The 23,588-nt window shown below is 51.8% G+C and overlaps 1 protein-coding gene and 1 long non-coding RNA gene across 3 annotated transcripts; one reads left to right on the plus strand and one right to left on the minus strand.

Moving 5' to 3' along the window:
* On the plus strand, positions 1–19,008 carry LOC103698634 (cysteine-rich receptor-like protein kinase 6). Of its 2 annotated transcripts, XM_088724313.2 has the most exons (7): positions 1–1,662; positions 16,591–16,716; positions 17,138–17,271; positions 17,441–17,651; positions 17,938–18,175; positions 18,288–18,438; positions 18,509–19,008. In XM_088724313.2, the coding sequence occupies exons 1-7, from the start codon at positions 834–836 to the stop codon at positions 18,857–18,859; spliced, it is 2,040 nt and encodes a 679-aa protein (XP_088580439.2). In that variant the 5' UTR covers positions 1–833; the 3' UTR covers positions 18,860–19,008. The 2 variants fall into 2 exon arrangements, with proteins under 2 accessions (XP_088580439.2, XP_088580440.2); XM_088724314.2 differs by lacking the exon at positions 16,591–16,716 and having other exon boundaries at positions 2–1,662.
* On the minus strand, positions 17,937–22,303 carry LOC120110567 (uncharacterized). The gene is made up of 2 exons (XR_016413315.1): positions 21,504–22,303; positions 17,937–20,494 (listed from the first exon to the last, which is right to left on the minus strand). It is a non-coding gene; the product is annotated as an uncharacterized LOC120110567 (long non-coding RNA).
* Between the last annotated feature and the right edge of the window lie 1,285 nt (positions 22,304–23,588).

Below are 23,588 nucleotides of genomic sequence, written 5' to 3' on the forward strand. Positions count from 1 at the left end.
GGTGAGTTTGTCCTCTGGAGATTTAACGGAACCTTCTATGTTGGTTCCCGTCTGGTCCCCTGTGGCATCTGCTTTAAGATTCTTATACTAGCTGATATGGTGCCATATTAAACGGCCTACACGATGCCTTCTACAGAGTCCACGGAGTACTTTTGTCCCTCTTTTCGGCAAGTTGAATGGAATCCAGTTGTTCATAGATAGTTTTTCAAGCCCACCTATGTTGACCAACAACTTTTCCTCAGGTCTAACAGACCACTCCTTTCATTTTCTTCCACAAGATGGCGTGTTTTGTACCCAAAAAAAAGAGTGCGTGTTTGTATTTGCTATTTATTTAGCATGGAACTTGACTGGGACAAACGTGAGATTTAGGTTGCAAATTTTACAAACATGAGAACACCTGCCGATCTTATGGTGGGCATTCCAGGGCCCTTGTGGATTGTTTCTGGTTTGAGTAGGCAAAATCATGAATGCCGAGATACAAATGCAATTTGGCAAGGCCATAGCATCTGGTCTTTAACACCTATTGATCGAATCCATGTAGCCATGCCACTGGACTGAACCCTAATTCGCCATAATCTAAGTGGTCATATTGGGCCAACGCTGCCTCAGAGTCGCATCCTCGTAGGCATGGTAAATCGCAAAATAAAACGACGACCAAGTCGACCGCTGCTGCTCTTAGTCGTTTCCCGTTCCCAAGGCATTTCCAGCTTCCTTCGAACGCGTCGCCTCACAGTTTCCTCTAGCTCGCACCCTGTTTCCACAGCCAGCCATACTTAACAACTTTGCTCTGTCGTGCTCAGAAGCACTGTGTTCTCCCGCTGTAACCGTAGTCCATGGTATCATTTCGCCATGTTTCCTTCCCTTTCTTCCTATGCCTTCTCTTCCTCATATTCCTTTCCCCTCCCACTGCCGGCGATCCCTTTGCCAAACAGTGTGGAAGCACCGGCGACTACACCGCCAAGAGCACCTATGAGACCAACCTCAACCTCCTTCTCCGTTCCCTCGCCTCCAACACTTCTCTCTCCGGGGGCTTCCTCAACGCCACCGTCGGCCAGAGCCCCGAACAAATCTACGGCCTTGCAATGTGCCGCGGCGACACCAACGCCTCGGTCTGCGGCTCCTGCCTCAGCGACGCAATCCAAGACGCCCCCCAGCTCTGCACGTACAACAAAGGCGCCATCGTATACTACGATGACTGCCTCCTTCGCTACTCCAACCTGCGCTTCTTCTCGACCGTCGACACCTCGGAGATGATCGCTTGGAACGTCAACAACGTGACCGACCGCAGCCGGTTCGACAAGATTGTGGACGAGCTTATGAGCGCGATCACCGATCGGGCCGTCTCCAACTCGACGAGGAGGTTCGCCACCGGGCTGATGGCGAATTCCACCAAGGCTCCTTTTCCTGAGATATATGGGCTGGTGCAGTGCACACAGGACCTGTCGCCGAGCCAGTGCCAGCAGTGCCTTCAAGACATCCTTGAGCCAAGACCGACACTGTTAGAGGGGAAGGAGGGAGGGAGGGTGCTCGCACCGAGCTGCAATTTTAGGTACGAGATATACAAGTTCTTCGACAGGGCACCGTCGCTAAGACTTGAGGAGCCGCCGGAGAACGCACCGGCGCCGGTAGTGCCTCCACCTACCAAAACACCGGAGGAAGAAGGTAAGGGTAGTAGCCGACCGGTACTAGTAAACTAGTATCAATAGCATCAGTTTATCGACGGCGACTTAATAGGGAATAGATGAGTCCTTCCTACTCTGTTTGAGATCCAATCATTTCTAATCTGTTTACTAATATCCTATCGATTTGAGTTTAATGGCTACATTTTCTTTTTGTTTTTTTCGCTAAACGCATGTCTCTACGTAATTTAGTTGAGAAGTATTAGGTGATTTAAAGTAGATTTTTTTTTTTTTGGCATGTATACCTTTAAAATATATAAAATTATATGAATATTCTCATAAAATTGCTATTTATATGTATATCCTTATAAAATATTTAATTTTGCATGTATACCCTTTTTTTACTTTTTTTTACATAATACTAACCAACACTTTTAAAAAATAAACAATTTAAAATTGAAATGACTGAAATACCCTTACATGTAGACATGCAAAAAGAAAATTTTATATGGATATAGATGCAAGTAGCAACTTTGAGAAGGTATTCATGCAATTACACATATTTAGAAGGGTATACACTTAAAAAAAAATTCATTAAAAAATGATCAAAATCTAGTAAAGATAATTCATTAATAAAAAAAATAACAAAAAATATTAAATCATGTTAATATCAACTTTTATAGAATAAATCATGTTGCTTTTGCAAAATTCTTGCCTCAAAAAAAAAACTCAATATTTACAAATCACTAACAAATATTTTACAAATCTAAACATCTATAATTAATTTAAATTCGATATCCTTTAATCTTTTAAAAATAATGAAGAATATGTAGATGTCATAGATTCAATAATAATAATTATATCAAAATCAAATGGTAAATAGCATTACCAAAATGTGACTCGATCTTTTTTTAACTTATCGATCCCATTGAATCATAAAAGATTTGGCAAATTTCAACCGAGTTTTGTTTTTTTAATAGATTATTTAAATATACATCTTTCTAAATATAAGAAATTGCATAAATACCCACATAAAGTTGCTATTTATGTGTATACCCTTACAACCTTTTTTTTCATATATATCTATAAGGATATTTCAGTCATTTTAATTTTAAGCCGTTTATTTTTTAACAACATGAAATGGTATATGTATATATACAAAAAAAAAAAGAAGAATATACATGCACATAGTAATTTTACGAGGATATTTATATAATTTTGTATATTTAGAAGGGTATACATACATAAAACCCTTTAAAGTAACAATAAAGATCAACTCTTCCTAATTGGCCTCTAGTAGAAAAAAGAAAAAGAAAGCAATATCATATAAACAACAGAGAACAGAGCAAGGCACTAATGCTTGGTATTGTAATTGTTGCTGGTGGTCCAAACCGAGAACGATTGGCACTGCGGTGTGAACGGGGTTCCGTCTGAGTTGTCTTGGTTGGTGTTGGTTGCGCTCCACTTTCCGCCAAGAAACCTGCAAACAAGCCTTGCACCACCACCAGGGTGGTGATGGCCCTCCGACGGTCAAGTCAGAGGAGATTGGAGGAGGAGGAGAGGTGATAATCGCAAGTAAGAGAGTGCTCTGGGAGATATTGCTCACCCCCCCTTTCTCCCCCCAGCCGCATATATACCTGGCTGGGGGGTCTCTCAGGGGGGTTCGTTATCGTGGGGCACGATGGTGTGGCCACTGACATGGCCGTTACAGGGCGTCGTGGAGCAGCACCGGGTACGGCCACGTCAGGGCATAGTGGGGCTCCGCTTTGTACGGCTGATGCAGGAGATCGTGGAGCAGCATCGGATACAGCCGTTGCAGGGAGTAGTGGAGCAGGAGGCCGCGGCGTGCCTCTGGGGAATAGCCTGTCGTTATCAAGAGATCTCCGACTCGGGGTCGGAGCGCTGGATCAAAGGGCAGCCGACTCGGGGTCGGGCTGCGGAGCCGAGGATATCCGACTCGGGGTCGGATTGCTGGATCAAAGGGCAGCCGACTCGGGGTCGGGCTGCGGAGCCGAGGACGTCCGACTCGGGGTCGGAGCGCTGGATCAAAGGGCAGCCGACTCGGGGTCGGGCTGCGGAGCCGAGGATGTCCGACTCGGGGTCGGATTGCTGGATCAAAGGGCAGCCGTAGTCTTCCTGGGCGCGCGTGCCGGTCACGTGGGGCATGGCGGCTTATTTCCCCCGTAACAGTAGCCCCCCACTTCCGAGCCTGGAACCAGAAGGGGAACAGGTGAAGGGAGTGATGTTTCGGGATTGCCGCCGTTCCTCGGAGAGGCGCGCGCGCTTCGAGCTCCCCGCCCTTTTTATGGCGTATGGCGGTTATTGCTGACCTGGCAGTCTGAGGATTTCGGCGGACATCCTTCCTTAATGGTGTCGATTCGCCTTTGGGGCGCGAGCGACCCTTCGGCAGCCAGGCGTCCTCTGGCGTCATCGAGGCGTCACTTGCCTTTCCGCCTATTTAATCGGGGGCCTTTCCCCGTCCGTCTTCTTCTTTACAGATATTTTCAAGTTTCCCCTTTGCGCAGCTGTTGCTGCCGTCGAACTGTTCACTTGTTTCTCCTTTGGCGCTCTCGGAGCCGTTCTTACCTCTTTTCCGGTGAGTTTTCCCCATTCTTCTACTTAGGGCTCTCCATACTTTCCCCTCTTATACTAGTGTACTCCAGTCGCTCCGGTCTTTTCCCCCTTCCTGTCCCCGTCCTGACCGTAGGTTTATTGGCCATTAGGAATGGACGAAGTGAGAGCAGACCAAATTAAGTCGGAGCTGGTCGCCACAGACTTAGACAGACTCGTGGCTCGGTACCACCTTCCCGAGGCCTGCAACGCCACGCTCCCGGGGCCTGAGGAGAGGATGTCCCATCCTCCTCCAGGGAAGATCGCCATCAATGAGGGCATTCTCCAGGCCGGGTTCCGCTTTCCCCCTTCGGACTTGGTCATGCAGGTGCTACGGGGTTTAAGAGTGGCACCGACGCAACTGGTATCGAACTCGTGGCGGGCCCTGACGGTCTTCCAGGTTCTCTGCCGTATGCACGAGATCCCCGCCACCCTGAATGTTTTTTGGGAGTTCTACAGCCTGAGCGGCCACCCCCAGGACAAAGGGTGGTGGTGCTTCGCAGCGCGGCGAGGATGCGGCCTTGTCAAGGAGGCTCCTACCTCCATTCACAAATGGAAGGAGCGCTTCTTTTTTGTTGATGCAGATCCCTCTTGGGAAATCAGGGCGACCTGGGAGACCCCGATGAAGTCTCCGATCGGCCTATCGAGACTGTCAAGGGAGGAGTCCGATGGCTTGGCCGCCTTGAAGGGGTTGGTTGCCGAGGGCCAGCTCCCCCCGGTGGCCCGCCTTATTTCCGAGGATACTTTGGTGAATGTCGGTCTGAGCTCGGTCCCCACCGACCGTGAGTCCGCCACCGATTCTTTCTTGACTTTTTCCCTTCTTTCGTCCCGTTCTTTCCTTTGGTTTCTCCGTCTCCGACTATCCCGTCCTTTTTGCAGAGATCGACGACGTCATGCGGTCGGTGAAGATAAAGGCTGTTGGTAGGGCGTCCCTGCTGGAAGCAGCCCAGAGGAGGAAACGAGCTCTTCCGAGTGGGGCCCCACCGGCGAAGAAGTCCCGTAAGGAGGTGCCTCCGACGCCGACCGACGAGTCCGGGCCCACCGATCAGGGAGACGTCGTGGGCACGGACCGGCAGCTGACGCTGTATCAGCCCTCCGGTGGTAAGATTGCCGCTACTCCGGAGGTATCATCCGAGCCTGCCCGAGACGGACGGGTCGGACGTGATCGGTCCCCGACCCGGCCTTCGACTCGGTCGGCTCCTGATGACTCGAGGAGGGACGCGCCGAGGCCCCGACCGAGCGGGACCCTATCAATTCCTGGGGTGACCCCCGCCCCGAGCGCGATCGGCCGGACTCTTCCCCAGGCGATGGATAGGGGTAAGGCTGCAGAACCACCGTCCGGCTCTGGAGAGAAATCGGGGTCTGCCTTCACTACCGATGGCGCCCGAAATCTCATCGAAACAGTGCTGCTGGAGAAGGACCGTCGGCGGGTCCGGGAGTTGGAGGTCTCTGACGTTGGGGCTGCCAGCTGTGTCTGTCTCATGTCGGTGAGTGTTCCTCTGGCCGCTTTTCACCATTTATTGGCTCTGTTGTTCTCCGCCTGACTCCCTTATTTTTCCTATTTCTTAGCTCGCCCAGTACATGATCCGTCTGGAGGAGTGCTACAAGGAACAGGCGGGGCTTCTGGCGAAGGCCGAGGACCGGCTGAAAGCAGTGGAAAAGGGAGGCCAGGTTGTGGCAGGCAGGACGACCGGGGACTTCGAGGCGAGGCTCCGGGAGGCCGAAGAGCGGGCACTCGGCTTTGCTGCCCTCGAGAAGCAACTGTTGGAGGCTCAGGAGCAGCTCAAGGTTGCCTCGGGTCTCGAGGGCGAGGTCAAGAGGGCGGATGAGCGGGCCGAGAAGCAGTCCCGGAAGGCTGCCGACTACCGGGAGAGGTGGGAGAAGGCCCAGCGGTCAGCCGACAACGCCCGCAACCGAACCCGGTCTCTTGAAGCTAAGCTGGGCGAATTGGAGTCGGCCTTGGAGAAGTCCCGTGCGAGCGATCAGGAGCTTCATTCGCGCCTGACGGAGGCTGAGGCTGCTCGCATTGCTGCCGAAGCGAAGCACAAGGAGGCTCGGGCTGAGCTGCTGAGGGTCTCCACCGAGGCGGAAGGCCGGATTGTGGCGAAGGTCTTGGAGGCGAAAGCCCAGATTATGGAGCGGGCAGAGGCGGCGCTGGCCGAGAGGAGTGCGGAAATCGGGCGTCAGGCGGTAGAGGCTTATCGCCAGTCCGCCGAGTTCGCTCATGATATGTCGGAGGCAGTACAGACCTATCGTCAGTCCGACGAGTTTGTCGGTGACGCGTCGGACGCGGGGGCCGAAGCCTTTGTCTTAGGCTTCGAGGAGGGCCTGGCAAGGGTGTCGGCTAAGTACCCCGAAGTTGACCTGAGCGAGATCTCCCTTCTCGACTCCTCTCCGGCGCCATTGCCTGTTGGTTCTCCTGCTGCTTCCCTACCTCCTGCGGACGAGCCCGACGTTCCCGACCCGGGAGTTCCTCCAAGCTGACCTCTTGTACCTTTCGTTGTCTTCTTTTTTTTTGTATACCGGCGTTTTGCCAAATTGTATGGGCCTCGGCCCTGAAACAATGAAAATTAATGCAAGTTGAATGTTTCTTCATCTCGCCTTCGTCCTTCTTTTTCTTTTAACTCTCGGTAGCGTCTTGCTGACTCCTGGCTCCCGAAATTCTTCCGGCGCTAGGCCAGGCATCCGAGGGTTAGGCCTCAAGAAACTCTTCCGGCGCTAAGCCAGGCATCCGAGGGTTAGGCCTCAGAAAATTCTTCCGGCGCTAAGCCAGGCATCCGAGGGTTAGGCCCCAGGAAATTCTTCCGGCGCTAAGCCAGGCATCCGAGGGTTAGGCCTCAGGAAATTCTTCCGGCGCTAAGCCAGGCACCCGAGGGTTAGGCCTCAGGAAATTCTTCCGGCGCTAAGCCAGGCGTCCGAGGGTTAGGCCTCAGGAAATTCTTCCGGCGCTAAGCCAGGCATCCGAGGGTTAGGCCTCAGGAAATTCTTCCGGCGCTAAGCCAGGCATCCGAGGGTTAGGCCTCAGGAAATTCCACTCGTTGGTCGACCAAGGCTGGCGCATGCCGAGGCAACTGGTCGGGGCTTCAGGCTAGTCTGCTCCCGGGATGGTCATCGGGTTAGCCTGGCATCCGAGGGCCGAGCCTCGGGACCTTCCACTCGTTGGTCGGCCAAGGCTGGCGCAAGCCGAGGCGACCGGTCGGGGCTTCCGGCTAGTCTGCTCCCGGGATGATCATCGGGCTAGCCAGGCATCCGAGGGCCGTCAAGCCTCAGGAAATTCCGCTCGTTGGTCGGCCAAGGCTGGCGCAAGCCGAGGCGACCGGTCGGGGCTTCAGGCTAGTCTGCTCCCGGGATGATCGTCGGGTTAGCCTGGCATCCGAGGGTTGTCAAGCCTCAGGAAATTCCACTCGTTGGTCGGCCAAGGCTGGCGCGAGCCGAGGCGACCAGTCGGGGCTTCAGGCTAGTCTGCTCCCGGGATGATCGTCGGGTTAGCCTGGCATCCGAGGGCCGAGCCTCGGGACATTCCGCTCGTTGGTCGGCCAAGGCTGGCGCAAGCCGAGGCGACCGGTCGGGGCTTCAGGCTAGTCTGCTCCCGGGATGATCGTCGGGTTAGCCTGGCATCCGAGGGCCGAGCCTCGGGACATTCCGCTCGTTGGTCGGCCAAAGCTGGCGCAAGCCGAGGCGACCGGTCGGGGCTTCAGGCTAGTCTGCTCCCGGGATGATCGTCGGGTTAGCCTGGCATCCGAGGGTCGAGCCTCGGGACATTCCACTCGTTGGTCGGCCAAGGCTGGCGCAAGCCGAGGCGACCGGTCGGGGCTTCCGGCTAGTCTGCTCCCGGGATGATCATCGGGCTAGCCAGGCATCCGAGGGCCGTCAAGCCTCAGGAAATTCCGCTCGTTGGTCGGCCAAGGCTGGCGCAAGCCGAGGCGACCGGTCGGGGCTTCAGGCTAGTCTGCTCCCGGGATGATCATCGGGCTAGCCTGGCATCCGAGGGCCGAGCCTCGGGACATTCCGCTCGTTGGTCGGCCAAGGCTGGCGCAAGCCGAGGCGACCGGTCGGGGCTTCAGGCTAGTCTGCTCCCGGGATGATCATCGGGTTAGCCTGGCATCCGAGGGCCGAGCCTCGGGAAATTCCGCTCGCTGGTCGTGCGCTTGTCGCTCGCTGCCCGACGGGGTTTCTCCGTGGCCAGCCGCGATCATGTTTCTCCTTTTCTCTAAGCGTTGCCTGGGGGAACACGAGAAAGGCATTAAACGCTAATTAATGCGTTACCTGGGAAATCGGATCGCCAGCTGCTGCTTGCGAGGAGTGTTAGTTGAGCGGCCGCGATACGCGGGTTCTTCGAGGAGGATACGGCCTGGGCGCGAGCGGAGATATGTGGACCTAGGGGTACATGACACCCGGATTGTCTTGCACAAAGAATGCGGTTTAAGGAGAATGACGCTTAGGAAATCGCGGGGAGATACGCCTCGGGAGCCGGAACGGCTCCGGTTTCAATGCGCCTGCATTTATTGGAGCCACCCGCATCGGAACGACCAGGGGGCCGCAGTTTGGCTATAAATACAGGTGCAGGTACGATGGAGTTTGCCAAGCCGGAGCTGTTCAGGTTGCCATGGATCGCGGACCTCCTCCTTGGCATATGACTGAGAGACTCCTGTTGAAGGAAAGGGGAGGCGCTCCCCTTGCGACTTCAGCCAACTAGCCGTTTCATCTGGGATCAACAAGGAGGGTCTTCCCGGCGGAACTCCGCTCTAGGCGTTTCATCCGGGATCACATCTCCCCTCCTTGAAGTTCAGCCTCCCGATTGAGCTCTGCACCAGACGCTCAGTCCGGGACCGCGCCTCCATATGCTCTTCCCCCTCGAATTCCTTCTCTTTCCTACCACTGGGGAGGATGGGAATATCCTTTGGAGGCGGCGTTCCCCTGGGGGCAGCGGGAGCTTCTTCTGCGGCGGCTCCTCGTCTTTTTGGTGAGGTGCTGGATGGCGCCTCCGGTTAGAAGCACCCACTTCCGGTGGGATTGCAGCTGCTTTGGGTTGAGGGTTTGGGATCCTCGGTCCTCAGCTCCACGGATTCTCCACCTCTTCTTTGCTTTCTTTACTCCCTAATTCTCCTCTGGGAATTCCTTGTAATCACACGAGCACGCCATTGTAACCAGAAATTATTGAAATGAAAAGTGTTGCACCTTTTCAAATTGTCTTTCTGGCCTTGTTGTTCTACTGGTAATACATCCGCAGGTTAGCGGAATTCCAGCCCCTTGGAATTTCTCGGCCATCTAGGGCTTCCAACTGGTAGGAGCCAGGTCGGTTTACCCAACGAACTTTATACGGGCCTTCCCAATTCGGCGCTAGCTTCCCACCTTCCGTAGGTTGAGATGCCTTAGCTCGCCTCAGCACCAGATCTCCAATTCTGAAAAGCTTCGGTCGGACTTTGGAGTTGTAATATCGGGCCACCCTCCGCTGATACATTGCCATCCGAACCTGCGCCATTTCCCTTGCTTCTTCCAAGAGATCCAGGTTCCCTCGGAGTTGCTCCGAGTTGGCCTCGGGTCGGTGTGCGGCTACCCGAGGTGAGGGAAGTCCGAGCTCTACGGGGACAACGGCTTCCGTGCCATAGGTTAGGCTGAAAGGCGTCTCCCCGGTAGGAGTCCGATGCGTGGTCCGATACGCCCAAAGGACATTCTCGAGTTCCTCGACCCAAGCTTGCCCCGTCCGTCCGATCCGCGCTTTGATACCTTGGAGGATTGTCCGATTTGTGACCTCGGCCTCGCCGTTGGTTTGGGGATGCGACACGGACGTGAACCGATGTTCGATCCCGAACTCCTCGCAGAAGTCTCGGAAATGCTTGTTATCAAACTGTCGACCGTTATCCGAGATGAGGACCCGAGGTACCCCAAATCGGACAATGATGTTCTTCTTTACGAACTTCCGGACTTGCGCCTCCGTGATGGTGGCCAGTGGCTCTGCCTCCACCCACTTGGTGAAGTAGTCGATGGCGACAATCAAAAATTTCCGCTGGGCCGAAGCGATGGGGAATGGTCCGAGGATATCCATTCCCCACTGTGCAAAGGGCCAGGGGGCGGTGATTGGCGCCAAGGGAACAGAGGGGACTCTCTGGATGTTGGCGTGGCGCTGGCAGGCGTCGCATTTCCGTACGTGATCCTTTGAGTCTTCCAATAAGGTCGGCCAATAGTAGCCTTGCCTCATGATCTTATGTGCCAGGGACCTAGCCCCCAGGTGCGATCCGCAGATGCCTTCGTGGACTTCGCTGAGGGCGTAAGCCGCTTCCGAAGGGCGGAGGCACCTTAAGAGGGGGGCGGTGAACGAGGTCCGATACAGCCTCCCTTCGTAGAGTACGTAGTGGGCGGACTTCATAACAAGTCGCCGAGCTTGATCTTCATCTTCGGGGAGGATCCCTTCGGCGAGGTAAGCTACAAGCGGGTCCATCCAAGATGGTTCCGGATCAATTGCCATTACCGCTTCAGCCTCGCCGATGCTCGGGGCATCTAGGGTCTCCAGGTATATCGCCCTTGACAAGTTGTGTGCCTCAGCGCCCACCAAGCGGGACAACCTGTCGGCCCTAGCATTTTCGCTCCTTGGGACCTGCTGAATGTCAATACTGCCGAGGTCGGGAATGAGTGCTTGCACCTTCCGGACGTAGCTCTGCATGGTCGGGCTCCGTGCCTCGAACTCCCCTCGAACCTGTCCGACCACCAGCTGGGAGTCGGTGAAGACCTTCAGACGCCGGATGCCGAGCTCCTTGGCGAGTTTGAGTCCCGTGACTAGGGCCTCGTACTCCGCCTCATTGTTGGTCACTGGAAATCCGAACCTCAAGGCATACTCGGCTATCACTCCATCGGGATTGGTAAGGACCAGCCCAGCCCCTCCACCTTCAGGGTTCGACGACCCGTCAATGTGGAGCGTCCAGATCGGGAGATCGAGGCTGGGTGTTTCCGGCGGCCTAGGTTCCGCCTCCTGCACAGTGCACTCAGCGAGAAAGTCCGCGAGCACCTGGGCCTTGATGGCGGGCCGGGGCTGGTAGCGGATGTCGAACTCACCAAGTTCTACTGCCCACTTCACCAGCCGTCCCGCATTCTCAGGATTGCTGAGGATCTGCCGCAGTGGTTGATCGGTCAAAAGGGTGACAGAATGAGCCTGGAAATAGGGGCGAAGCCTCCTGGTCGCAGTCAGCAGCGCGAAGGCGATCTTTTCAGCCTTCGTGTACCGCGTCTCGGCATCCCGGAGGACTCGGCTGGTGTAGTACACGGGCTTCTGAAGTTTTGCCTCTTCCTGAACCAGTACTGCGCTGACTGCGGTTGGGGAGACCGCCAGGTAAAGGTAGAGCATCTCCCCCTCTTGCGGCTTGGACAGCAGGGGAGGAGACGCCATGTACTCCTTGAGCTGGTCGAACGCCACTTGACATTCAGCCGTCCAGAGGAAGTCTTTCGGGCGCTTCAACACCTTGAAGAACGGTTGGCAGCGTTCGGCCGATTTTGCCACAAATCGTCCGAGCGCGGCGACCCTCCCAGCGAGCTCCTGAACCTCTTTCACTTTGGTCGGAGGGGACATATCTTGGATGGCCTTGATTTTGTCCGGGTTGGCCTCGATCCCCCGCTGGTTGACAATGAAGCCGAGGAACCTCCCGGCCGAAGCACCAAAGGCGCACTTCGCTGGGTTTAGCTTCATACGAAACTTCCGCAAGGTGGCGAAGGTCTCCTCCAGATCCGCAATGTGCTGATCCGCATGGCGGCTCTTTACCAGCATATCGTCCACGTACACCTCCATGTTCCGGCCGATCTGCTCCTTGAAGATTTTATTGACGAGGCGCTGGTAAGTAGCGCCAGCGTTCTTCAGACCGAAGGGCATTACCTTGTAACAGTACAGCCCCCTGTCTGTTATGAAGGCCGTTTTCTCCTCGTCCTGTGGAGCCATCATTATTTGGTTGTAGCCGGAGAAGGCGTCCATGAAAGACAGCAGCTGATATCCGGAAGTCGCGTCGACCAGTTGGTCTATTCGCGGAAGCGGAAAGCTATCCTTGGGGCACGCCTTGTTCAGGTCGGTGTAGTCGACGCACATCCTCCACTTCCCGCTCGCCTTCCGGACAAGCACGACGTTTGCCAGCCACTCGGGGTAGCTCACTTCCCTTATGAAACCTGCCTCCAAGAGTTTGTCTACCTCCTGGTCGACCACCCGGATCCGATCCGGGGCACAGTGTCTCTTCTTTTGCTTTACTGGTCGGTGGGTCGGGTCGACGTTGAGGGCGTGAGAAATGACCTCCGGGTCGATCCCAGGTACATCGGCCGCCGACCAGGCAAACACATCAGCATTGGCTCGGAGGAATTCCACTAACCGGAGCCGAGCTTCCAAATCGAGGTTGGCACCGACCCGGACCGTGCGGTCCGGGCGGCCTTCTTCGAGGGGAACTTCGATTACGCCCTCGGCCGGCTCCCCGTGCCGCAAGGCCACTTCGTCTCTGGCGTCAAGGGACTCGACGCTTAGGGCCTCCATGGGCTTCTTCCCTTTGAGAGTTGCTAGGAAACACTGCCGTGCGGTTGGTTGGTCACCTCGGACCTCTCCAATCCCGGCCGCCGTGGGGAACCGCATGAGCAAATGGTAGGTAGAAACCACCGCGCGAAGGGCGTTCAGTCCGGGTCGTCCGAGGATAGCGTTGTAGGCCGAGGGGACACGGACGACCAAGAACCCGAGTCGCACCGTGGCTTCTGCGGGTGCAACGCCCGCAGTCACAGGCAGCTCAATGACACCTTCGGCCGAGATAGCGTCTCCAGTGAATCCTATGAGGGGGGTGGATGTTTTGTGCAACAATTGTCGGGACAAGCTCATCTTTTGGAAGGCCTCGTAATACAAAATATCAGCTGAGCTTCCACTATCCACAAGAACACGCCTTACATCATAGTTCGCCATAGTGAGAGAGATCACCATGGCGTCATCGTGGGGAGTCTGAACCCCCTTTACATCTTCATCACAAAAAGCGATTACATTTCCGACCCGCTGCCTCTTCGCGACGGCCACTCCTGATGCTTCCGCCGAGCCCCCTGCGTTCCTCACGGGCCGAGAGCAGCCCCCAGTGATGGTGTGGATCACTCCCGCAACGGGTCGATTCTGCTCCCGAGGCTCCTGAGGGGCCGGGTCGGCCGGACGCGGGTCTGCCGGGGGACGTCGGTCGTTTACATATCGACCGAGACGCCCTCGGCGAATGAGAGCCTCGATCTCGTCCCGAAGCTGGAAGCAGTCTTCGGTATCGTGGCCGTGGTCTCGGTGGTACTCACAGTACGCCCGAGAAGGCCTCCTCCCAGGGATCTTCTTCATCTGCCTCGGGACCGGGAGGTCCTCCCGCCCCTTGACCTCCATGAGGATCTGGGCCCGGGGGGCCAGGAGTGGGGTGTACCGGTTGAAGCGTCGGTGCGGAGAACGAGGGCGTGTGGCGCCGTGGTTCCTTGCTGGTGACGGGCTTCTGCGCCGGCGTTGAGGCGTCGGGCTCCTCCTCTGGGGTGCCTCTTTTCGCCTTTTCTTCCCGGGCTTTAGAGGGGCCTCGGCGGCCTCCTTGTTCCGGTGGGAGGCTGCCTCCTCGGCGTCTGCATACTGGTTTGCCCGAGATAACAGCTCCGGGAAGCTCCGCGGCAGGCGTTTGTCCAGGGAGAAGGTGAGTCTGCCCTTCCGGAAGCCACGCTTCAGGGCTGAGAGAGCCACTCCCTGGCTCAGGTTCCGGACCTCCAGTGTAGCCTTGTTGAAGCGGGTGAGATAATCCCGCAGGCTTTCTCCCTCGTTTTGCCGGACATCAAAGAGGGAGTCGGAGACCAGTCGCCGCCTGCTACTGACGGCGAAATGGCTGATGAAGAAGCGGGTGAACTGGTCGAAGGACTGGATGGAGTTAGCCTCCAGGCCGGCGAACCATGCCCTTGCCGGGCCACGGAGGGTCGCCGGGAAGGCCTTGCAGAGGAGCGGATCCGATGCTCCATGGAGGAGCATAAGAGTCCTGAAACTCTCCACGTGGTCCCGCGGGTCCGCCGCCCCGTCGTAGGGTTCGATCGCCGGCATTTTGAACCCCGGCGGGTTCGGGGTCCGCAGGATCCTCGAGGCAAGCGCCGGCTGGGAGGAGATCTCCAAGTCAGCGAAGGGATCTTTGGAGTGGCCCTTCAGGACCTGGAGTTGTCTGTGGAGATCGTCCACCCGCCGGTCCAGGGAGCGCGACCGGTGGGTGGGGGACAAGGAGCGGCGCGAGGGGGACCGACTGGAGTGCGGGCCCCTCGAGGACTGGGGTGTCTGAGAACGCGCCCGGGTCCGCCTCTCGTACCCCGCACAGCTCCGATGAGAAGGTCCTGGCAGAATGGACCGCACTCGAGAATCCTCCTCGCGCCGGCGCTCCTCTCCATGGGAGAGGAAGGAGCGCGGGTTGTGAGGAAGAGGCGAGTGCTCGGGGGGCAGCGGCTCCTGAGCCCGTTGCGGCACCCGAGAGATCACACCCTGCAGATTCTGCACTGCCTCCGCGAGGGTGCGAACCTGCTGGGCTAGCTGGTCGAACTGAGCAGCTTCGACCGTCTGAATGGGAGAAGGGGCGGTGGAGTGCTGCTGAGAGTGCGTTGGGGACGCAGCAGCCTCTCGGCCGGAGGCACGAGAGGCTCCGCGACCGGAAGCATTGGAAGCTCCACGACCACCTCGCCGTGCCATTACGATCGTTCTAAGATTCGACCCTTCCTCTAGCGCCAACTGTTGCTGGTGGTCCAAACCGAGAACGATTGGCACTGCGGTGTGAACGGGGTTCCGTCTGAGTTGTCTTGGTTGGTGTTGGTTGCGCTCCACCTTCCGCCAAGAAACCTGCAAACAAGCCTTGCACCACCACCAGGGTGGTGATGGCCCTCCGACGGTCAAGTCAGAGGAGATTGGAGGAGGAGGAGAGGTGATAATCGCAAGTAAGAGAGTGCTCTGGGAGATATTGCTCACCCCCCCCCCCCTTTCTCCCCCCAGCCGCATATATACCTGGCTGGGGGGTCTCTCAGGGGGGTTCGTTATCATGGGGCACGATGGTGTGGCCACTGACATGGCCGTTACAGGGCGTCGTGGAGCAGCACCGGGTACGGCCACGTCAGGGCATAGTGGGGCTCCGCTTTGTACGGCTGATGCAGGAGATCGTGGAGCAGCATCGGATACAGCCGTTGCAGGGAGTAGTGGAGCAGGAGGCCGCGGCGTGCCTCTGGGGAATAGCCTGTCGTTATCAAGAGATCTCCGACTCGGGGTCGGAGCGCTGGATCAAGGGGCAGCCGACTCGGGGTCGGGCTGCGGAGCCGAGGATATCCGACTCGGGGTCGGATTGCTGGATCAAAGGGCAGCCGACTCGGGGTCGGGCTGCGGAGCCGAGGATATCCGACTCGGGGTCGGATTGCTGGATCAAAGGGCAGCCGACTCGGGGTCGGGCTGCGGAGCCGAGGACGTCCGACTCGGGGTCGGAGCGCTGGATCAAAGGGCAGCCGACTCGGGGTCGGGCTGCGGAGCCGAGGATGTCCGACTCGGGGTCGGATTGCTGGATCAAAGGGCAGCCGTAGTCTTCCTGGGCGCGCGTGCCGGTCACGTGGGGCATGGCGGCTTATTTCCCCCGTAACAGTAATATACAAGGGTCATTTCCACAAACCAGCCAAAGTAGAGAACCTTTTCTTTAATTTAAGGGTTTGCCAGCTAGCACCAGTATATCTTGTTTGATCAAAGGTAGTTCACACTATCATAATTGCACCAAATTAACACTTCCATAAGATCACATGCTGATTACTAACCTTCGAACATGAAAAGTTTGCACATGGATTCCTTTTAAATGGCAATCCATTTTGGAACCCTAGTTATGCTTCACCTCTAATTCACTTGAGTCGGGATCCTCTGCGGTGCGTGTTTTGCATCAGAGAGAACTGTACAACCCTTAATCACCACCATGTCATTCGATCATGGAGACAGACAGCTATTTAGCATTCAATAGTGAAGTACAACATTTGGAATGCAACATGATGCCGTATTTGACAGTTGTATGTCTCCACAATCAGATGATGTGGCAATCATCAAGGACTATACAACCTCTATGGTGTAAAACATTCACCACAAAGTATCCAAACTCAATCTACTTATCCGAGACACTCTAGAAAACAAAACTGTCAGACAAGAATCATAAGGTTTATAGAGTAAATACTAATAAAAGCTTTCCCACAATATGATTGACCTCAATTATCATACATGCCGCAAACATTTGTAACACACAATAAAGATGCACTAATATGATGTACGTCTTAACCAATGGCTCCATGTCTTGTTATCGTCAATGTGCCATGTTGATACAGAAATGCAGATGAAAGTGGTCATTTATCAATGCAGGAAAGAAGAAAAAGGCCACCGGTATGGTCCTTGCTATTGCTATACCTCTAGTAACTACATTCGTGCTAATCTCCATAATTTGCATTTGCATCACGAGGAGGAGGAAGCCATTTGTAAAGTTACCATGTAAGTAACCCATGAATTAAATGCTGTCTATTGTTTCACAAAATATCCAATTCTTTTCTTTACATTTTTGTTGGAGAGCTTGAAAAAGTTCTACCAAGAGGGAAAAAGGATGAAATCTTAGGTGAAGTTGTTATAGAAGTTGTGAAGGGCTTACTGTAAGCAATAAAAAGTGTGCATTGCTTGATTATTTATTTCAACGGCCTTTAATAAGCCTGTAAAAACTAGGTTCAGCAGTCCACAAGTCGCTGCCTTCAGAGGCAATGACCTATATATTGGTCTTGATTTAGAGCTGACTTGGTTTAATTGAGCGACATCATTTTCCGAATTTTTGTCCTGGTCCAATTATCTCATCTTGTTATCATTATTTGTAAGATTCAAAAGAAATTTTTGACAATAGCTTCAAAATTCTGTGCACTTTCAGTAAATGGGAGTAGCCCGAAGGAAATCGCAAGTGTTGAGTCCCTATTACTTGATATATCTACACTACGATTTGCAACAGCTAACTTTTCTGAAGAGAACAAACTTGGAGAAGGTGGCTTTGGTGCAGTTTACAAGGTATCATGGTAGCCTACTGCGTCAACTTCTCTATATCTAATCTTAATAGAATTGTACTCCAATATAAAAATTTATCATACGTAATCTTCTTGATCCAAATTAGTTCTATATTTATCTTTAATTTCTTCTGGTTCTATATAATTCATGTTAACCTTATAATTATGTATAGGGACTACTACCTGATGGACGAGAAATAGCAGTAAAGAGGTTATCAGCTACTTCATCACAAGGATTCAGAGAGCTGAGAAATGAGCTAGTTTTAGTTGCAAAACTCCAGCACAGGAACCTTGTAAGGCTTCTGGGTGTTTGCTTAGAAGAACAAGAGAAGTTGCTTGTTTATGAATATGTGCCTAACAGAAGCCTGGACACCATTCTTTTTGGTATAATTTCTTCTTCCACTCAAAACTGACCATCTTTAGAAACGTGTGTAGCGACCATAATATAGTTGAACTATAACTTAATACTGAATCTCCAACTTTGGTGTTTGTTTAAATCTAGGCTCTCCTCTTCCAACTAAATCTAGTTGTGTTTCTAGTGTAACCATTTTGTTAGTGCAGAAGAAACAAATGTCTGACCATCTTATGTTCAAGCCCTCTTTGGACTTACTCTAATATGTATTGCCTTAATTGATCATCCTTAATTGATTATCAAGTTTGTATGACATAGATCCTGAGAAGCGTGAACAACTAAACTGGGGAAAAAGGAACAAGATCATTGGTGGGATTTCTCGAGGCCTACAGTACCTGCACGAAGAATCTCAATTAAAAATTATTCATCGGGATTTAAAAGCCAGCAATATCTTATTAGATGCAGATTTGAACCCAAAGATTTCAGACTTTGGTTTGGCTAGGCTTTTTGGTGGAGACCAAACTCAGTGCACCACAAACCAAGTTGTTGGAACATTGTAAGTAGAACTCTTGAATAACCTATGCATTCTCCTTCTGGAAGAATAACCTATGCATTCCAATGATGGTTGATTAAAGAGTATTTTATATAATATACTAATCTTATTACAGTGGGTATATGGCACCGGAGTATGTCATGCATGGGCAGTTTTCTATCAAGTCAGATGTATACAGCTTTGGTGTTCTGATTTTAGAGATCGTGACAGGCAGAAAGAACAGTGATTTTTCTAATTCTGAATATTCTAAAGATATAGTGAGCTATGTGAGTTTTCAATTGCATAAATACATCTGTTGTTCTGTCCTAGATGACTGAATAAATTCATTTCATGCAGGTCTGGGAGCAGTGGGTCAAAGGAACAATTTTGGAGATATTAGACCCTTATTTAGGCAACCATTGCCTAAGAAGCGAAGTGTTAAGATGTGTTCAGATTGGCCTATTGTGTGTCCAGGAAAATCCATCTGATAGACCCAACATGTTTCAAGTTGTTGTGATGCTTAGCAGTATCTCTGTGTCACTCCCGGCTCCTTCTAGACCAGCATTTTGCACTGGAAGGAGTGGCATGGATTCAGATGCTTATTCAAATGAAGTTGATTTATCTGGAGGTACGCATGACAAATCTTCAAGCAAGTTAGTACCAGTGTCACCAAATGAGGTGTCGATTACAGAACTTGAACCTAGATAAATGTATGAAAGTAAGTAGAAGAAGGTTGATGAATATCTTGAACAATTATGGTCTTTCTTCAAAATTATAAAGATTTTTCATCATGGATGTAACACCTAGATTTTTTATCAGACCCTCGGAAACACTGGAAGTCCAGTGTGTGTGCCTCATGTCTGCCCATTCTGTTACAAGACAGTCCATTACTTGATTTCCTTTATTACCATGTTTACTTATCTTCCAGAATTTAAACAAAGTTCAAGAAAATGATGTATAGAGAATTAGGACATAAACCTAACCTCAAGCAAAATTACCGAAGAATGGTAGTGGATACACAATTGCAAATCCAAATAGACAAGAGAAGGAAAGTGCATAAAAGCAAAGATGATCTTTGCTCTAATTCGGTTGGGCAACTAAAAGTATGAACTACAGCAACCTAAGAGCCGAGGAAAGAGACCAGAGGAAAATGTCTTTTGTCCTGATAGAACTGGTATTATACTAATCACTAGGCACGATAAGAGGACTTGAAGAAACTCTGATCACTCTGTTTTACAAGAACGAACAATCCCTCATAATTTTATAGTATTTTGTCACCTTGTTAGCACCAAAAAATAAAGGTACCAAGACAAATTTTACTACCACATTGTAAACATCCTAAAAGTTAGTAAATTTAAGAAACTGTAATCTAATGGAAAAAATTATAAACATCATAATCAATTCAGTCATATTGGCCTAGTCAACAATCAAGTTATGAAGTCAAAGGAGTAATCTGTAAGGTGTACCAGAAAGCAAGCACATAATTTTTGCAAGAAGTTTATGGTTTTGTTCTGTATTCTGATGATTCCATTATGAGAAGCTCATCCTTCGACACCGTGTCTCTAGGTATGTCATGCTTTAAACCTTAGTTGCCAAAACTGGGAGCAGATGCAGCAATGGATACAAGGAAAAGAATTTTTAAAAAAATTGAAGGAAATACTTAGGAAGTGAGTACCCATTCGAGTTTCTGGGGAATTTCTGAAGCAGGGAAGTAACCCTCAGTAGAAATTTCCCATGACCAAGTCTTAGTCTATGTTTACATCACTCAACCTCCTAAAACAAGTGCAATTACCCAATATGCATATTTGCATCAATCGAAAGCCAGTGGCTACATGTAGACGTGAATTCACCAGCTTTTTCCTCAATTGAATGGTCATCCAATGCACTCATTCCAGTTCCACTGGTAATGAGGGTATTTATTCTATCTCAACATTGTCATATAAGCATGGCTAATCTAGAAGTGCACAACATATATTATCAGATGAAATGCAGCAGATAAAGCAACCTCCTAAGTAAATAAGATGAAATATTGTTTCATCAACATTACTGTAATGGCTGTGCATCCTCAGACTGGTAATCAAGTTTCAGCAAATGTGAATATAAGGGCTAACCTTTTATGTTATTATTCCAATACTAATTAAGAGGTCTTCTGCTCTAGTCATGAGTATATTGGTAGTCGCACTGCCAAAATTTTCCAAATAACAAAAATGGGCGCCTCCCCTCCCCTGTTAATCACCATCACTGTATTAAATTTTTGACCCACTCTTAAAATATCGGAGTCGCTAAGTCTTTTCTCTGACTTCTTCCAAGGATTAGAAAGGCTGTCACATCATTGGTTGTACCCTGTAAGATATAGAAATCATCAGTAAAAGCAAAGAATTGCAGTTCTAGCAACATTTAAAATCTAATATTCATGACTCGTTGGGTTCCAAGGCAATGTTCCTAATGCTTCTTTCTTTGAAAGTTCATTCAACTACCTTCTGCTTTCTTCCATCATTGCCACGGTTTATGGCCTTGTGACCATTGCAGAACTTTTCTATTGCAGATGCTAAGGCAGAAACTGCGAGACCACCAACAGAACTTTCAAGTTAACCTCGATCCTTTGCTCTCCTCCTAATCCTTCAACAAAACCTAGGTGAAATCCTGGACTGGGCCTATGGCCTTGCTCTCCGTCGAGGCAGTATCGGCCTCCTAGCATGTTCAACGTGCCTCAAAACCACATCTCAGGATCCCACATGGAAAAGGTGCAATTTATCACGTATGATGATCGCCACCTGTACTACGTGATCACAATTTTATTACAAAAATTGGATGATCCCAAATATGTTCGCAAGTGAGGATGCAGTCAAGCAAAACGATTAGATCAGGAACTGGGAAAGATAATAATTGTGATTTCTTAATAAGCAGTAATTGTTTATGTGTTTCTATTTGGTCAAAAGTCCTTCTACCGAAAGCAACAAAGAACTCATCTGGGCAACCCCAGCCTTTTGTAAGTTTGAATATATGCATGAGAGCACAGTGATGGTCGGTTGGCACCTTAAAGTAATTACAAACCCAGCAAATTTCCTGCCCAGATTATGCTGCACCCATGTTTTAGATTCCATTACACGCATACGCATTTCTGGAACATAGGATTCTGGTTGTAGAGGAGGCCAAGCAACAAACAACACTAAGCATTACCCATGATAAATTTTGGGCATATCTCCTTGCTACTTAACCATTCATGAAAAGAACAATCATGTAATTAACAAGCAAAAAAGAAACATGTCTTCAATGAATGAGAGCCAACAAAAATGAAATCTTGAAAGTTGAATCTTTGGCTTTACTAACATGATGAAGAAATAAATTGTACCTGGTAAAGAATAACCATGCGGTGCAGTGCATTTTCATGTGGCAAAGATTTTTTTCGCAACTGCATTGCTTCTGAGCATCGCTGTCTCTGAGAACAGGATCTCCTCCTGGCTGTTGACATGCTCCTTCTTCCCTTAACGCACGCAAAGCTAAGATTTCAAGAGACGCTTCCCATAATCAAAGAAATGCAACTTCTTTAATTCAAAAAGGTCTGGCTGTTGAGATGCCCCTTCTTCCCTTAACGCAGGAAAAGCTAAGATTTCAAGAAACGCTTCCCATAATCAAAGAAATGCAACTTCTCTAATTCAAAAAGGACTGGATGTTGAGATGCTCCTTCCACTACAAGAAAATGGGGTTTTACCGACCCTTTTTTGCCGACGCTTTTTACAAGCGTCGGCAATTTTCACTAAAAAAAAACTATATTTCCCAACTTTTATCTGCCGACGCTAAGTAGAAGCGTCGGTGAAGTCTGGCTTCCGCCGACGCTTATAAGTGTCGTCGCAACCCGCAGCTTGTGCCGACGCTTTTAAGCGTCGGCGGAAGCAAAAATCCTTTTTTTTTTTTTTCCCTCCCAACGACGCTTTAGAAAGCGTCGTCGGAGGCCATTATCCCCCCCTCCCCTCCTCCCGATCCCTAACCCATCCAGCCGCCCCCCTCCCCTTCTCTCTCCGCCGCTCGCCCCCTCCCCCCTCCTCTCTACAAATCTCCTCCCCTCTCCCGATCCCTCAAACCCCCTCCCTTACAAATCTCTAACCCCCTCCCGATTCTTGATTAGGTTCCTTCCAAGAAGCGAGAGAGAGAGAGAGAGCGGCCACCCAAGCCCCCGATCCTTCTTCTCCGGCGTCGATGGAGTTCGATGGAGCTTCCTCCCTCTTCTCCGGCGTCGGCTTCATGCCTTCTCAGGCCACCCAAGCCCCCGATCCTTCTTCTCCGGCGTCGATGGAGTTCGATGGAGCTTCCTCCCTCTTCTCCGGCGTCGGCTTCATGCCTTCTCAGGCCACCCAAGCCCCCGATCCTTCTTCTCCGGCGTCGATGGAGTTCGATGGAGCTTCCTCCCTCTTCTCCGGCGTCGGCTTCATGCCTTCTCAGGCCACCCAAGCCCCCGATCCCTCTTCTCCGGCGTCGGCTTCATGCCTTCTCAGGCCACCCAAGCCCCCGATCCTTCTTCTCCGGCGTCGATGGAGTTCGATGGAGCTTCCTCCCTCTTCTCCGGCGTCGGCTTCATGCCTTCTCAGGCCACCGAAGCCCCCGATCCCTCTTCTCCGGCGTCGATGGAGTTCGATGGAGCTTCCTCCCTCTTCTCCGACGTTGGCTTCATGCCTTCTCAGGCCACCCAAGCCCCCGATCCCTCCTCCTTCTCCCCCGCCAAGGTACCCATCGCCTCTCTCTCTCTCTCTCTCTGTAGGAAGTCGAAGTCGAAGTCGAAGTGGGAGAAGAAGTAGCAGCAGCAGCAGCAACAGGGCTCCGCTGCTGCCTCCGACCAGCCCCCGGCCAACCCGCTGCCCAAAGAGGGCGAATGACCGTGCGATTCCCCGTCAGAAAAGGATGTTGCCTCGGTGACCTGGGCCGATCTTGCCCTGACGCCGGCGGCCACCCAGACACGTCCTCCATCCTCCGCCGAGGAGCAGGCGAAGGCCGCGGCGGATCGGGCGCAGCAGAGGAGGCGACGGCGGCCACGGTGATGGCTTCGGCGGCTGTTTTCTTGGGTATTTTTATATTTTTTTTTGTGTAAAAAATATTTATGACGACGCTTTAAAGCGTCGCTAATTGAACTGGTTGAGGAATTTTAGCGACGCTTAAAAGCGTCGCTAAAAATAACTTTAGCGACGCTTAAAAGCGTCGCTAAAAATAACTTTAGCGACGCTTTCCAAATGCGTCAGAAATTTTTTTTCCACTCCGACATAGCCGACGCTTTGGTGACGCTTTGGAAAGCGTCGGGAAGAAAATTACCGACGCTTATAAGCGTCGGTAAAAGCCTCAAAAAGCGTCGCCAAAGCTCCTTTTTCTTGTAGAACATATGCCGACGCTTTGTAAATGCGTCGGCCATATTAGCGTCGGGCCCTTCCCCTCCTCCTTCCTCCTCTCC

This window comes from Phoenix dactylifera, chromosome 1 (genome assembly GCF_051530095.1).
Source record: "Phoenix dactylifera cultivar Ajwa chromosome 1, Ajwa_hap1_PhDact_Kaust_v1.1, whole genome shotgun sequence".
Classification (NCBI taxonomy): Eukaryota; Viridiplantae; Streptophyta; class Magnoliopsida; order Arecales; family Arecaceae; genus Phoenix; species Phoenix dactylifera.

Excerpts from the sequence above, each read along its gene's own strand:
- LOC103698634 (XM_088724313.2), top strand. The coding sequence starts at position 834 with ATGGTATCATTTCGCCATGTTTCCTTCCCTTTCTTCCTATGCCTTCTC. Across the intron at positions 1,663-16,590 it reads CAAAACACCGGAGGAAGAAG|GAAAGAAGAAAAAGGCCACC; the intron begins GTAAGGGTAGTA and ends TTATCAATGCAG. Across the intron at positions 16,717-17,137 it reads GCCATTTGTAAAGTTACCAT|TAAATGGGAGTAGCCCGAAG; the intron begins GTAAGTAACCCA and ends GTGCACTTTCAG.